This window comes from Trematomus bernacchii, unplaced genomic scaffold, assembly GCF_902827165.1.
Source record: "Trematomus bernacchii unplaced genomic scaffold, fTreBer1.1, whole genome shotgun sequence".
Classification (NCBI taxonomy): domain Eukaryota; kingdom Metazoa; phylum Chordata; class Actinopteri; order Perciformes; family Nototheniidae; genus Trematomus; species Trematomus bernacchii.
Window position 1 is genome coordinate 1845103 of NW_022987767.1, and position 15973 is coordinate 1861075.

Genomic DNA, 15973 nt, shown 5'->3' on the forward strand with positions numbered 1-15973 from the left:
TTTACTCTCATCTATTATTCAAAACCATTCTATTTATTCTAACGTAAATTACATGCCAGTGTTTTATCTTTTTATTAAGCCATTTGTTTCTGTTGTTTAACTCATAGATATATATAAACATATGTTTTTATATATATCTATGGTTTAACTGGGGGTGTTTCTCAATCGCGAGTAAAGCTGCTGCAGAGCCACTATTTCAAGCATACTACGTCATCGAGTGCCGCCGAAGTACTGTTCCAATCTCCAGCATACTTGGAAATCTACCGAGCCCGGCGTACTCCGTTTGGAGAAATATCGAGGCTGCACATGAGTAGACTCTGCGGTCTTAAAATCCCCACAATGCTTTGCGCACGGACCAATTTCCCCAAATCTGTGGCGGAAGATGTAAGGCGGGGCCTCTCATATAACGCACACCTGCACACTTGCTAGCCTGTTCCACTCTTTGTTTTCCGAATGCTAGGTAGTATTCTTGCCTCGCTTCTGAAGCAAGATGCTCGGCAGACATGTGCTACCAAGCAAGCGTACTCGCGATTGAGAAACACCCTGGGAATGTTTTCACATTGAACCGGAAGTACGTCACTTCACTTTGTCTTCTTCGTCCCTTTTACGTTCCAGACAATGCATGGCTCAGCGTAACAGACTGAACAGCGACCCCAGGTGTGTCTACATTGGAATTACATCTTCATTACTGAAGGAAAAATACTTTACCTAGTGTTTGTTAACTGGGTTTTTAATGCAGTTGGCTTTTCTTAATGGTTACAATATTGCTATGAGTTACAGTATATATCTGAAGCAAATTATGTTTCTGAAGATGTGTAGTCAATTCCACCCTTCAATGTAGCATAAATGTGAACTCTCATTACAGGAACAATACCGGAAACAGACGTAGGAAAGATCCTCAGCTCGCTGATTGGATGTTTTAGCCGCAATGCACGTTGGGATATGGTGTTTATGCGATGTGAAATCCGAAAACATAAAAAAAAAAAATAATAATACTTTATTCCGAGTGTTCTTGCTTTTCTCTTTGAAAGTCATCACATAACAGCATTGTAATACACGGTTCGGCTGCATTAAATATTACACATCTGCCATAGTTCTTTATTTATAGAGCCCTGATGAGAAGACTTCTGGACAAACAGGAAGAACTGCCGCCGAAACTGAATACGTGACGTGGATCATAAATATATCAACAATTAAACAACATCTTACATTTCTTTTCACAAAATACGTCTCCTTGCAGTATCAATACTAATACGGCTGACTTTTATATTTGGTCCAATTGGTAGATAGGTTATATTTACACCATAACGGTGCACAGCTGATAGAAAAGGACTTGTAGTTTTTAAAGATATTACTGATTTTCTTTGAATATAAGAATGTAAATACTGAGTTGAGAGAAGAGTCAGGGGATTTGGGTGATGGGAGACACATCTCTGGAATCACAATTTCAATAGCTTACCATTAAATGACGGATATACCTTTCTGTCTTTGATGTTTTACAAATCAGATATTAATGTGTAGAAGTAAACATGAGAAATAATATAGCAATATCCTGTACAATTATGTAAAAACATGAATAAAACTACACATCTTCAGATGTTATACATACATAAGTGTCCTACACTAATAATACAAAGTTATTATTAGTATACTGTGTGTACCTTGTGTGCACCGCCTAGTGGTTAAAGCACGTTATTTAATTATTTTTGTTGAATAATGTTATTTTTGTTGAATAATGTTATTTGATGAATCAAATATTAAGAGTACATACTTTCATAGGGGGAAAGTAGAAGGTCAATGATAGAAATATAGAATATAAAAAATCAAGAAGATACTGTAAGTCAGGGCTATTCAATTAGTTTGGAATGGGGGCCGGTTGATGAAAATGATCCAAAGCAAGGGGCCGGGAAAAAGATGGCTTGAAATATGAGCAATCATATTTAAGAGCTTCAGATACAGTAAATACTACAACAGCATAGTGGAGTGCATATATTGTGTTTAATTCAATCAAACAACATAGCCCCAAGGCCTTTATAGATCTAAATGGCAAGTTCAGAACTCAGTAGGCCTACATGTTTCATTTGATTTCATTTAGGTGAAATGATCTAATCATTCACGCAGAGATGCAATCAATGACAGGAGTTGTCACTACAGTATAGTAGGTGGGTTCGAAACCCGAGCCCGTCGAAGTTTTCAGGCATTGTCTACCCCTCTATCTCTCAATGTAACACCCTCTCTGGAATAAAGGCACTATGGCACAAAAAAAAAAAAAAAAAAATCTTAAAAAAAAAAATTGATTACTTTTTAACATTATACTCAAAGGGCCAGTAAATATCACCCCGGGGCCGGATTTGGCCCGCGGGCCGCCAATTGAATAGCCCTGCTGTAAGTGATCTCTACAATAAAACAGTTTAGTGCCTGATGTACAAAGATATTAATATGAGGATGTGCAAAACAGACAAACTAATTAACCTTTATTAACACATTAAAGAATACTTTAGGTTTTCTTTCAAATAAGAAAAAAGCTTTGGGGGTATCTATCTACAGATAAATATTAAGCCTGACAAAGTACTTAACGTCTAATATATTGCTTTCCTGCAATGTTAACTGTGTTGAAGCACTTATTTTAACTGATATTATATATATATTAATTATACTCTTATGTATGTAGATAGTATAAGACATGTGCAGAATTTGAGTTTAATGGTGGAGGAATACACACATATTGATAGATGTCTTGTAATGCACTGTTGAGGAACCTGTGACCCAAGTTTTTCATTAATTGCATAACTTCAACATAGTTGTGTATATGATATGTCAATAAACCTTAGAAAATCATGAAAGGGATGTGCAAAATAGCTATTATATACAGTCTTTAATTAACTATTAGTAGAGAATAACGAGTAATGAATATACTTTATAGAGATCTGCAGATAAATGTTTAGTCTTCTGAAGCACCAACTAATATCTCTCCTGATTGTTGGCACTTGACAATCACCTTTCCCTGAATTTTACTCAGGTGTAACTAAAGTCTGCTTTAAGGGTTGTTTATATTTCACATCATTAATCAGAATCTGCAAAGTAACTAAAATAAATGTAGTGGAGTAAAAATACCAGGTTAACCTCTGAATTGTAGTGGAGTAGAATCACAAAGTAACAATGAGCTGGCATGTGGGTATATATTAATGCTTCCCATTATGGACACAAGCGATTTTCACCCATTTATTAATTACATGTTTTACATTTGTACACACCAATTTGTTTCCTATCCCCTAAACCTCCAGGGCTGTACACAGTTTAATACTGTCAACTTCTAATTTTGGGAAAAACGGCTTAACCTTGGCGCACTGCCACTCCAACATCCAATCCCAGAGCTTGAAGATTAATCACGGGGTTTGTCAACGGGACTGTAGCATGGATGTATAATAAGAACTGGATACAGCGTGGGAGGCGGGGCCTCATTCATTCCTATGAGAGTTGCTCATTCGCGCATGATGATAAAATCAAGCCCCCAGGAAGTGCGCCGGACTCAGATGAAAATATTCGTGCTGGCCAAACGGCGGTACTACACTTCCTTTTGGTTGCCAGGCCCGGAAACACTTTTTCCCATTGACTTACATGGGGAAAGAGTGGTCTGTAAATGGCTGGATAATTTTTTTTAAACTAAATAAACTACCCAGTATGAACACTTGTATAGCCCTTATTAAAAACATTCGTTCCTCAAGTTCTAAAAATGTGCTAATAACGTTATTCTGTGAGTTATTTCCCTCTGCATTATGAACGCGCATCTAATCCACGGGACCGCGCCGCCCGGCACGTTCATGTTACGTGTTCAGTACTTCAGTACTGTTGCTTGGATATCACTAGATCCTGTTACAGCGTAATATAAAAGTACATAACGATTGATGTGTAAATTAGCATAATTACTAGCTAACCGCTAGCTGCTAACTGCCGCCTCGTTAATATCAAATCTATCATAATAACAAACCATTACCATGCTGTCATGAACGTGCGGTGCTGTTACGTGTACGCAAATTGACGTGCTTGATGTGAACGAGCATTTTGGGGGGCATGGTTAAAGTTGCGCATGCGCTATGAGCGCACATACGGGTACTTCTCAGGCATGCCGGGTAATCTGTGACGTTTCGCTCTCTCAAAAGTTGGGCCATTTTATCATCATGCGCGAATGAGCAACTCTCATAGGAATGAATGAGGCCCCGCCTCCCACGCTGTATCCAGTTCTTATTATACATCCATGGATAAAATGGCCCAACTTTTGAGAGAGCGAAACGTCACAGATTACCCGGCATGCCTGAGAAGTACCCGTATGTGCGCTCATAGCGCATGCGCAACTTTAACCATGCCCCCCAAAATGCTCGTTCACATCAAGCACGTCAATTTGCGTACACGTAACAGCACCGCACGTTCATGACAGCATGGTAATGGTTTGTTATTATGATAGATTTGATATTAACGAGGCGGCAGTTAGCAGCTAGCGGTTAGCTAGTAATTATGCTAATTTACACATCAATCGTTATGTACTTTTATATTACGCTGTAACAGGATCTAGTGATATCCAAGCAACAGAGCTTCATTTAGCATGAAAGAATTATTGCACTGTATATATATATATATATGCATATGTATGTATATATATATATATACAGTGCAATAAGCTTCTTAGTGCAATAAGAAGCTACAGGGACGTTAATCTACGTCGGTAATATTAACTTTATTTAATACAACATTTACGGTACAAGATTTAATCATACAGCCCATGTAGTATAATATTTTACAAATGATGAATTACAGCAAACATGTGCAATATATCCATTATTACAGCTCCGTGGGATGGCAGTAAGGCGATATGGGTCCGTTCTTATCGTGCATCCATGGGTAAAGATAAACGCATGTAGTACTGAACACGTAACATGAACGTGCCGGGCGGCGCGGTCCCGTGGGTTAGATGCGCGTTCATAATGCAGAGGGAAATAACTCACAGAATAACGTTATTAGCACATTTTTACAACTTGAGGAACGAATGTTTTTAATAAGGGCTATACAAGTGTTCATACTGGGTAGTTTATTTAGTTTAAAAAAAATTATCCAACGATTTACAGACCACTCTTTTCCCCCGTAAGTCAATGGGAAAAAGTGTTTCCGGGCCTGGCAACCAAAAGGAAGTGTAGTACCGCCGTTTGGCCAGCACGAATATTTTCATCTGAGTCCGGCGCACTTCCTGGGGGCTTGGACTGTAGTCCCAAACGATAGCTGGGGATTGTGGGTAGTGTAGTGTCTTCGGCCATCCTAAACTCAGATTTTTTTTTCGGATTTCATATCGCATTAACACCATATCCCGACGTGCATTGCGGCTAAAACATCCAATCAGCGAGCTGAGGATCTTTCCTACGTCACTTTACAGCCCTGCCCACTTTTGGGGAAACCAGCTGTCATTTGAACGGCGATCAGCCTGAAGCCACAGAGCTCTTCTGTTGTATACTGTCCTTTCTTCTTAGAGGAAGTACAGAAACACGTAACTCTGGATTTGTTTAATGTTTGAGGTGCAATAAACGACACAGCAGCTTTTTGGCATGTTAAAACTATTATTTTCTGCCTCGCAGCTGGCGAAATTACAGCCTCGCCTACTGATTTTAATTTAATCATAGGATATCAAGCCCGATCGTCGATTTCAAATGTGTGCTCTAAAATGATATTTATAAATGACTATTATCATTATTATAAGCAAGACAATAAATGGCAAAGATATGTAGAAAATAAACGTATTTGAGATAAGTTCATAACAAACGTAACGTGGGAGAAAATATGTTTCTAGAAGATATGTAGAAAATAAACGTATTTGAGATACGTTCATAACCAACGTAACGTGGGAGAAAACACGTTTCTAGCTAAACGTAATTGAGAATGCAGTTTAGTTCTGTGGGAACGTAATTTTTAGGAGACAGGGTTGCCGGAGAATAACTTTGCGGTAGAACTATTCAAACTAGACAATCCCCCCATTCTGCGGTTGGGTTTTCAGCATGTGTGCCTTTCTATGTTATACAGTTCAGCTTTGATTCCATCATCTCATTAAACCTTTTTTAAAAGCATACTTTAGTTCTGTAAAGGGATATAAGGGATATATGCACTGTACTTCAGTTTAATTAATATTGTATGCTGAAAAGCGTATATATTACATCACGATTTTTTGTTGATTAGATTTGAGTGTTTCAACATTTCGGGTCGCAATTTATTGACAAAGGAAAAAGTGGGTCCCGAGGCCTGACCAGTTGAGAACCACTGTTTTAGAGTGTGAAGCAGGTTTTGTTGCTTACAATCTGCAGTTTCTTCTGCAGCTTTATATTGAACTTCTCCACAAGAACTTGCTCTTTCTCCTCATCTTCTATGTTTATCAGGTCGAAGACATCGACACCTTCCTCTGGTTTGAAGGTGACCTCGCTGTAGGTCCAGCCCACAAGCGCTCTGAATCCTGTCGCTGTTTGAAGAGAGACGATGGATTTATTCATGAACAGCGATTTAGGATCCGTCTGAAGTGTGTTGTTTGCTTCGTAGAAATGCTCAACCTCTCGAGGCTCCAAGGTAAAGCAGTACATCGCCGTTGTCTCCTGCCTCTTCACAAGACTAGATTCAGCAAAGTCTGGATTGAGAACCTTCGTCTTTCTGCTCGTCTTCTCCAGAACCCACTTGTCTCCCTTGTCTAAGAAGCGAAAGACGCCCGCCGCCTGATGCTGATCCTTTCCAGAGACGAGCTCCATGGGCTCCCAAATCTGGAAAGAAAACCCAAAGGCAACATCTGCTATATAAGCCTTTCCATCAACGACAACTTTGTGGATGACATGACTATCGGTGGGGTCAAATTCATTGGTTTGACTGTTGAAAACTCTGGAGGACAACCTGGTAGTTTCGTAACCCATTTCTCTCAGCACCCATCCAAACAGGGAGTTGCTCTCGAAGCACCAGCCCCCCCGGCCGCTCCTCACTATCTTGTTGAACGTGAACTCCAGGTCCAGGATGTGCCGCTCTCCACAGTGCATGCTGAGGTTTTCAAAAGGAACGGACATGACGTGCTGTTTGTGGATCAGCTTCAGTGTTTCGAGATCCGGTTTATCAAAGGAGCCTTGAAGACCAATTCTTTTGAAGTATTCCTCCAAATTCATCGTGCCTGTAAGACACAAGATGGTTAATAATGACATATGGCCAACTTACACAGTTTTGCAAAGTCAACATTAACTCAAATCTGTGCACTTAATGCAATTCTACAGCTAAATTGAAAAGCATGTATGATGACCCTGGTAGAATGGTCTCTTTTACTCCCTTTATTGAACATGTGAGGGTCTATGTATGTATGCTTTCTGTGTTTGACAATGTCACAAATAAATCATACATAAAAGCATGTATGTAGTTATGTATTCTTAAATAATGTCATAAACAGATACAATCATAGATAGATTTAAAATTGGGGAAATGTTTTGTTATGGCAGCAGCAGGTTTTCAAGGCATTGTACAAGAGTAAAACAAACAGTAAAATATGCATATCAAGAGTAGAAAGATATCTATAGAGTTCCTAGAATACAATATACAGTATAAAGTAATATGTTACAATACACTATAATATACCAATATACTTCATCTAGAAAAAGAAACATAGTATGCTATACATTAGACAAGTGTGCAAAGAAGTTGCAGTTTTTTTCATTACCATTTAACCCATAAGAACCCGGACCTACTTTTGGGGAAATTAAGGGGAGCGTCATTAGACTAAATAGACCACCTAGAACACATTTCTGACAAGTAACCCCCCCTAGTGTCAAATATCTGAAATGTGATATGTCACATTGGGCTTTAATGGTAAAATAACTCTTATTTATAACTGAATTAATGAGGATGATGTTTTGGTTTAAATTAGTTTGAACATTCTTTGAATTGAAGAATAAAGAATATATTAACTAAATATAATTGAATCAGCTAAATTAACTGAGCAGATCATATTTCTAATTGTGCATATATGTCACTCCGGGTTTACTGTGAACGTTTAGGGTTAAAGTCCCAATGTTGCATCAGTGTCACAGTGATGTTTGTCTAATTTGTTTCATATAAATTTGATCAAGACATGTTTCCACAACAGTTTAAATGTAATAAAGGACATGTTATGTAAGCATTTTAATTCTTAGATGGCTTGAATTTGACCTTTAGCAACAACAAACAAGCTTTCGAAATGTAGCTAGTTCGGTCACATGTGTTAGTCTGGCACATGGACATGTTATTATGGGAACACAACATCACACGACCTGGACCATGACCCACCAGACTGTTCAGTGGGTGTTTCTCAATCGCGAGTAAAGCCAATAGTATGAAGCTGCAGCGTTGGATGCTGCACTCTCAGGACCGCACTCCCAGGACCCTAGTTGTTTTGCAACATCGCCACCTAGCGGATTGGATGACCGCAAAAGTAGACATTGTAATGCTTGTTATTAACCATCTAAAAATGCATGAAAATCGCAAAAGTAGACATTTACATGCATGAAAATATGTTTTTATTATTATTATTATATTTATTATTGTTTCTTTTATTTATTTTTTACAACAACAATTTGTTGTTAAAATGTATTTTGTATGTCAGATGTAAAAAGATAGTCTTTTATATTTGTCTTATCAAATTTGACATACAACGTAAATATATATATATTGTAGTAATAATGATATCATCTATTTATAATTGTAAATGTATATTGTATGTCGACATACATGTATTATATATATTTTTTTATTGTATTACACGTTCAAAATAAATCAAATCAAATGTGTCTTTGAAGAGGTGCTAGATTACTGAAAAACAACTGTTAGTGTGTTTATGCACCAGGCTGCAAAAGATAAACATGCAATTTGACCGAGAGGCATTTCAGTGCAGAATACATTTATTGGGCACAATTTCCACACTGTGGATTCTTCAATCTGCTGTTGGTCTGCTGTTGACCACCTTCTCCTGGGAGATATCCATTCTGGCACTCTGTCGTGGCACTCTGAACACTGGCTGAAGGGTTCCCTCGAGCAAGCTTCTGGCCTCCAGAGTCCAGAAGGCAAACCTTTGGCCATGCCTTTGAAACAATAAGAACAAGATGTAATCTAAAGTATTGCATAGGGAAAGGCTAAGGCATTGGTGCACAATTGATATGCATTAATAATCTCAACAGATATTGCCATCCAGAGTCTTACAGCTCTTGTTACTGATGGTCTACTGATCTGTAGATGGTTAACCTAATATAACTAACAGATGTTCTATTGACATGCTACTGAGTTTGTTGAGAGATTGTAGATAACCTACAAGTGACCCTCAAAATAAAGTGTTACTGAAATTAAAATACACATATTGTTAAGGGCTTTCATACCCTTGTATTTCAAAACGCTCCATGAGAATAATAATAACTGACTAAAACACCTCATGCAATATTGCAAAACATGTCAGAATTATGAGACTGTCTGATAAACAGTAAACAGGCAGTCAGCACAGTTAATATTATTTACAATGACTTCAAATAGTAATACAATGACTATTAAAGAAGCATTTATACTGAAGACAGAACTTAGGCTACTGCTGATTTAATGTAGCGGACAGACAGATCATATTGACATGCTTTTGTCATCCTTTGAAGTTTAATTAATTAGCTGACTATAATTAATGATCAGAGTTGGGAAGTTTACTTTTTTTAAATGTAGTAGGTTACAGATCACTAATTACCCTGTTAAAAATGTAATAAGTAATGTAACTGACTATTTACCTATTTGTATTGATATTCTAATGTTAATTATGGTTATTTTATGTTTTTTGTGAGTCACTTTGGATAAAAGCCTCTGCTAAATAACATAACCATAACATACGGTTTCATTAAACAAATAAACAAAAAGGCTAACAGTTGGTTTTGCAGCGAGTCATCATAGGCTAACAGATGACATTTAGCACGTGTTGCTTGTATTGCTGTCCAATTGAATACACCAAAATAGTTGTTAACTTTAAACAAACAACATGATTCACATTACTCACACTCTTACTGTAATTAGTGATTAAATCAACAATTAATGTAGGACACCTAGTTGGACTTGCCAAAATCACGCTACAGTCTCATTAAACAAATAATCAAATATGCTAACGAAACTAATGCTTTTGCTAATAATGCTTTTGCCGAAAGCTATAGCTAACGAATAATTGTTTTTAGTGCCTTTAATACTGTTAGAAGCTATCATAAGCTAACAGATGTTTGTTTGTATTGCCTTAAGACTATCATAGTTAATGTTAGCTAATCACACTTCATTTCAAGACACCGGAATTGTTATTAATGTTAAACAAATAAAACTTTAAAAGCACTTCACATTACTCACACTCTCTGCGTTGTCATTCATATTCAGGTCTCCTGCTCGCTAGGTGGCAGTGTCACGAAAAACGAGGGTCCTGGGAGTGCGGTCCTGAGAGTGCAGTCTCCAATGCTGCAGCTTCATGCTACTCAGTAAAGCTGCTTCAGAGCCACTATTTCAAGCATACTACGTCATCGAGTGCCGCCGAAGTACTGTTCCAATCTCCAGCATACTTGGAAATCTACCGAGCCCGGCGTACTCCGTTTGGAGAAATATCGAGGCTGCACATGAGTTGACTCCGCGGTCTTAAAATCCCCACAATGCTTTGTGGACGGACCAATTTCCCCAAATCTGTGGCGGAAGATGTAAGGCGGGGGCCTCTCATATGACGCACACCTGCACACTTGCTAGCGTGTTCCACACTTTGTTTTCCGAATGCCAGGAAGTATTCTTGACTCGCTTCTGAAGCAAGATGCTCGGCAGACATGTGCTACCAAGCAAGCGTACTCGCGATTGAGAAACACCCAAAGTGTCACTTCATGAGATAAAATAACGGCTAAAGTTGTATAAGGAACTTTCCAGAACATTTAAAGTTCATGTGACACCCGTGTCACGTTGGGTCCTTAATGATCATATATTACAAATGTGAAGTGTATAAGAGTCTGACATTCTGCAGCAGGAAATATGCAGGAAATGTTTACCTTACCTTGGTATGTGTTGAATGTTCAAACGATCAAAATGGTGTCTTTTGAGGAAGCACTGTAACTTGCAGGAGCAACTTAAGACAGTTCGTTAAAGTTATAAAGTTTGTGAGGGATTCTGAACTGGATGTCCTAAACAAAACGGTTCAACATACCGAGGATAGCTTTGTGTTTTCTGGCTCAACTAACCCTATCAAACGGTATAGGCGGTCCTGAGACGCTGTTATCAGGTCAGCTGTCAGCCCAGAGAACTCCTCTCAGTCTGGGTGAGGGGCGGGGTTTGCAGCATTTGACCAATCACCAACCGAGCGTCATGTTTCAGAAATTAAGAGTGAACTAGTTAAACATTATACATCCATGAGATAAACACACGCAATACAGGCTGAGAGCCACACAGTTTGAAAGAACAAAATAAATCTTCGACTGTGTGAATGCATTATAAACAGATTTCAATTACAGTTATCTTTCAATCTAGCTTTTTATTCATAATGTTTTTAAATATTGTTTAAGTTCTTTGGTAAAATGTAAAAAGAAATGTTTGGAGTCAGGCCATCTCTTTTTATGAATATGAAATGTCCCTAAAAATAAAATTAGCTGTACAAAAATAATGAAATCTGTGTCACAAAAACAAGTTCAGGCAAGCCTTCAATAGGCAACACATATACATGTTTATTCATTATACGCTAAAAAACTACAAACCAAATTGAATAGAAAATCAAATGTATACAATTATTACAAGTGTATGGATACAGCACATTTCAAATAAAAGGCAATTCAAAGTGCTTTACATAAAACATTACAAAGCATTGCGTTTCAGTCATTTAAAAGTCAAGTGAAAACAAACTGAAACAAGCTTTAATAGAATAATAACACAAGTACAAGAATAAAAGTTAGAATGCAGTATAAAAAAATCAATAGTTATTTGATTATAAAAAGCAGCTGCAAAAAGAGAAGTGCAGGGATCTTATCAAACACACTTACTCTATCATCAGAATAACATCTCAGTCTTTCCTGAAACCTGATGTAATGTGTTAGCCATTTACTTCAACAATAAAGCATGAATGGGTACAGAGTCCACATAAACGCAGGACTTTTGGAAAGTATATTGGGATTTTTTTCATGATAGGATTCATTTAATGATAGATATTGCTTCATGGAGTTTAGAGATAAAAATGTTGAGCGGTTTTCTTAAAAAGGTGTCAGGTTTGCCTACAAGAATACGTCATCACATGTAATTTGTTAGACACTTTTATCCAAAGCGACTTACATACATTCAGTAGCCTACTGTGGACAATCCCCACAGGAACAATTTGGGGTGAAGTGTCTTTCCCAGGGACACAACGACATGCTGACTGCAGTGGGACTCTAACTTGCTACCCCCTGATTCAAAGTCCAGCACACTCTCCGCTGAGCCACAGCCTCCCTATTCATCACTATACCTCTCTATTCAAAGTGCTTTGCAGAAAACATTTAGGTATAAACATATAGTGTAACAGGTATGATTTAGTACATTGATTTACCCACACTAAAAGCTGAGCTATCCACATTTTAGGAGAGTTTGGGAACAGAATATGTGTATTTTAGAGCAGTGGTTCTCAACTGGTGGGTCGCGACCGAAAAGTGGGTCGCGGACCCGTTTCGAGTGGGTCGCAGATGTGTGTTTTTGGAAAAAAAGTCAAACTTTTATTTTGAAGGCCCGATTTTCTAACGCTGTGCATGCAGTAGGCGTTGGACTGGAAGTAACGGAGACCATAAACGGTTTTGAAAACTTCTGTCACGTAGTGATCATCTTCTCAATAAAACATCTTTGCTGATGTTTTTTCGAGTCTTCTGGCCAATCAGAATCAAGATTGTCGCCGGAAGTCCCCGGAGAATAACTTTGCGGTAGAACTATTCAAACTAGACAATCCCCCCATTCTGCGGTTGGGTTTTCAGCATGTGTGCCTTTCTATGTTATACAGTTCAGCTTTGATTCCATTATCTCATTAAACATTTTTTAAAAGCATACTTTAGTTCTGTAAAGGGATATAAGGGATATATGCACTGTACTTCAGTTTAATTAATATTGTATGCTGAAAAGCGTATATATTACAGCACGATTTTTTGTTGATTAGATTTGAGTGTTTCAAAATTTCGGGTCGCAATTTATTGAGAAAGGAAAAAGTGGGTCCCGAGGCCTGACCAGTTGAGAACCACTGTTTTAGAGTGTGTAGCAGGTTTTGTTGCTTACAATCTGCAGTTTCTTCTGCAGCTTTATATTGAACTTCTCCAGAAGAACTTGCTCTTTCTCCTCATCTTCTATGTTTATCAGGTCGAAGACATCGACACCTTCCTCTGGTTTGAAGGTGACCTCGCTGTAGGTCCAGCCCACAAGCGCTCTGAATCCTGTCGCTGTTTGCAGAGACACGATGGATTTATTCATGAACAGCGATTTAGGATCCGTCTGAAGTGTGTTGTTTGCTTCGTAGAAATGCTCAACCTCTCGAGGCTCCAAGGTAAAGCAGTATATCGCCCTCGTCTCCTGCCTCTTCACAAGACTAGAATCAGCAAAGTCTGGATTGAGAACCTTCGTCTTTCTGCTCGTCTTCTCCAGAACCCACTTGTCTCCCTTGTCTAAGAAGCGAAAGACGCCCGCCGCCTGATGCTGATCCTTTCCAGAGACGAGCTCCATGGGCTCCGAAATCTGGAAAGAAACCCCAAAGGCCACATCTGCTATATAAGCCTTTCCATCAACGACGACTTTGTGGATGAGATGACTATCGGTGGGGTAAAATTCATTTGTGCTACTGTTGAAAACTCTGGAGGACAACCTGGTAGTGTCGTAACCCATTTCTCTCAGCACCCATCCAAACAGGGAGTTGTTCTCGAGGCACCAGCCCCCCCCGGCCGCTCCTCACTATCTTGTTGAACGTGAACTCCAGGTCCAGGATGTGCCGCTCTCCACAGTGCATGCTGAGGTTTTCAAAAGGAACGGACATGACGTGCTGTTTGTGGATCAGCTTCAGTGTTTCGAGATCCGGTTTATCAAAAGAGCCTTGAAGACCAATTCTTTTGAAGTATTCCTCCAAATTCATCGTGCCTGTAAGACACAGGATGGTTAATAATTACATATGGCCAATTTAATGCAATTCTACAGCTAAAATGAAAAGCATGTATGATGACCCTGGTAGAATGGTCTCTTTTACTCCCTGTATTGAACATGTGAGGGTCTATGTATGTATGCTTTCTGTGTTTGACAATGTCACAAATAAATCATATATAAAAGCATGTATGTAGTTATGTTTTCTTAAATAATGTCATAAACAGATACAATCATAGATAGATTTAAAATTGGGGAAATGTTTTGTTATGGCAGCAGCAGGTTTTCAAGGCATTGTAAAAGAGTAAAACAAACAGTAAAATATGCATATCAAGAGTAGAAAGTAATATGCTACAATACACTATAATAGACCAATATACTTAATCTAGAAAAGAAACATAGTATGCTATACATTAGACAAGTGTGCAAAGAAGTTGCAGTTTTTTTCATTACCATTTAACCCATAAGAACCCGGACCCATTTCTACTTTTGGGGAAATTAAGGGGAACGTCATTTAGACTAAATAGACCACCTAGAACACATTTCTGACAAGTAACCCCTCCTAGTGTCAAATATCTGAAATGTGATATGTCACATTGGGCTTTAATGGTAAAATAACTCTTATTTATAACTTAATTAATGAGGATGATTTTTTGGTTTAAATTAGTTTGAACATTCTTTGAATTGAAGAATAAAGAATATATTAACTAAATATAATTGAATCAGCTAAATTAACTGAGCAGATCATATTTCTAATTGTGCATATATGTCACTCCGGGTTTACTGTGAACGTTTAGGGTTAAAGTCCCGATGTTGCATCAGTGTCACAGCGATGTTTGTCTCATTTGTTTCATATCAATTTGATCAAGACATGTTTCCACAACAGTTTAAATGTAATAAAGGACATGTTATGTAAGCATTTTAATTCTTAAATGGCTTGAATGTTACCTTTAGCAACAACAAACAGGCTTTCGAAATGTAGCTAGTTCGGTCACATGTGTTAGTCTGGCACATGGACATGTTGTTATGGGAACACAACATCACATGACCTGGACCATGACCCGGACCATGACCCACCAGACTGTTCAGTGTGTCACTTAAGGACTTCATGAGATAAAATAACGGCTAAACTTGTATAAGGAACTTTCCAGAACATTTAAAGTTCATGTGACACCCGTGTCACGTTGGGTCCTTAATGATCATATATTACAAATGTGAAGTGTAAGAGTCTGACATTCTGCAGCAGGAAATATGCAGGAAATGTTTACCTTACCTTGGTATGTGTTGAATGTTCAAACGATCAAAATGGTGTCTTTTGAGGAAGCACTGTAACTTGCAGGAGCAACTTAAGACAGTTCGTTAAAGTTATAAAGTTTGTGAGGGATTCTGAACTGGATGTCCTAAACAAAACGGTTCAACATACCGAGGATAGCTTTGTGTTTTCTGGCTCAACTAACCCTATCAAACGGTATAGGCGGTCCTGAAACGCTGTTATCAGGTCAGTTGTCAGCCCAGAGAACTCCTCTCAGTCTGGGTGAGGGGCGGGGTTTGCAGCATTTGACCAATCACCAACCGAGCGTCATGTTTCAGAAATTAAGAGTGAACTAGTTAAACATTATACATCCATGAGATAAACACACGCAATACAGGCTGAGAGCCACAAAGTTTGAAAGAACAAAATAAATCTTCGACTGTGTGAATGCATTATAAACAGATTTCAATTACAGTTATCTTTCAATCTAGCTTTTTATTCATAATGTTTTTAAATATTGTTTAAGTTCTTTGGTAAAATGTAAAAAGAAATGTTTGGAGTCAGGCCATCTCTTTT

At 38.2% G+C, this 15973-nt stretch overlaps 2 protein-coding genes across 2 annotated transcripts; both read right to left on the minus strand.

Moving 5' to 3' along the window:
• Positions 1-5901: 5901 nt before the first annotated feature.
• Positions 5902-11295, minus strand: LOC117496691 (arylamine N-acetyltransferase, pineal gland isozyme NAT-10-like). The gene is made up of 2 exons (XM_034148420.1): positions 11072-11295; positions 5902-7180 (listed from the first exon to the last, which is right to left on the minus strand). Exon 2 carries the CDS (start codon positions 7173-7175, stop codon positions 6303-6305), a length of 873 nt encoding a protein of 290 aa, XP_034004311.1. The 5' UTR covers positions 7176-7180; positions 11072-11295; the 3' UTR covers positions 5902-6302.
• A 1475-nt stretch (positions 11296-12770) lies between these two features.
• LOC117496663 (arylamine N-acetyltransferase, pineal gland isozyme NAT-10-like) lies at positions 12771-15623 on the minus strand. Its single transcript, XM_034148379.1, is given in 3 exon segments — positions 12771-13947; positions 13949-14145; positions 15419-15623. Coding segments are annotated over 2 exon segments (873 nt in total). The 5' UTR covers positions 14141-14145; positions 15419-15623; the 3' UTR covers positions 12771-13266.
• Positions 15624-15973: the final 350 nt, after the last annotated feature.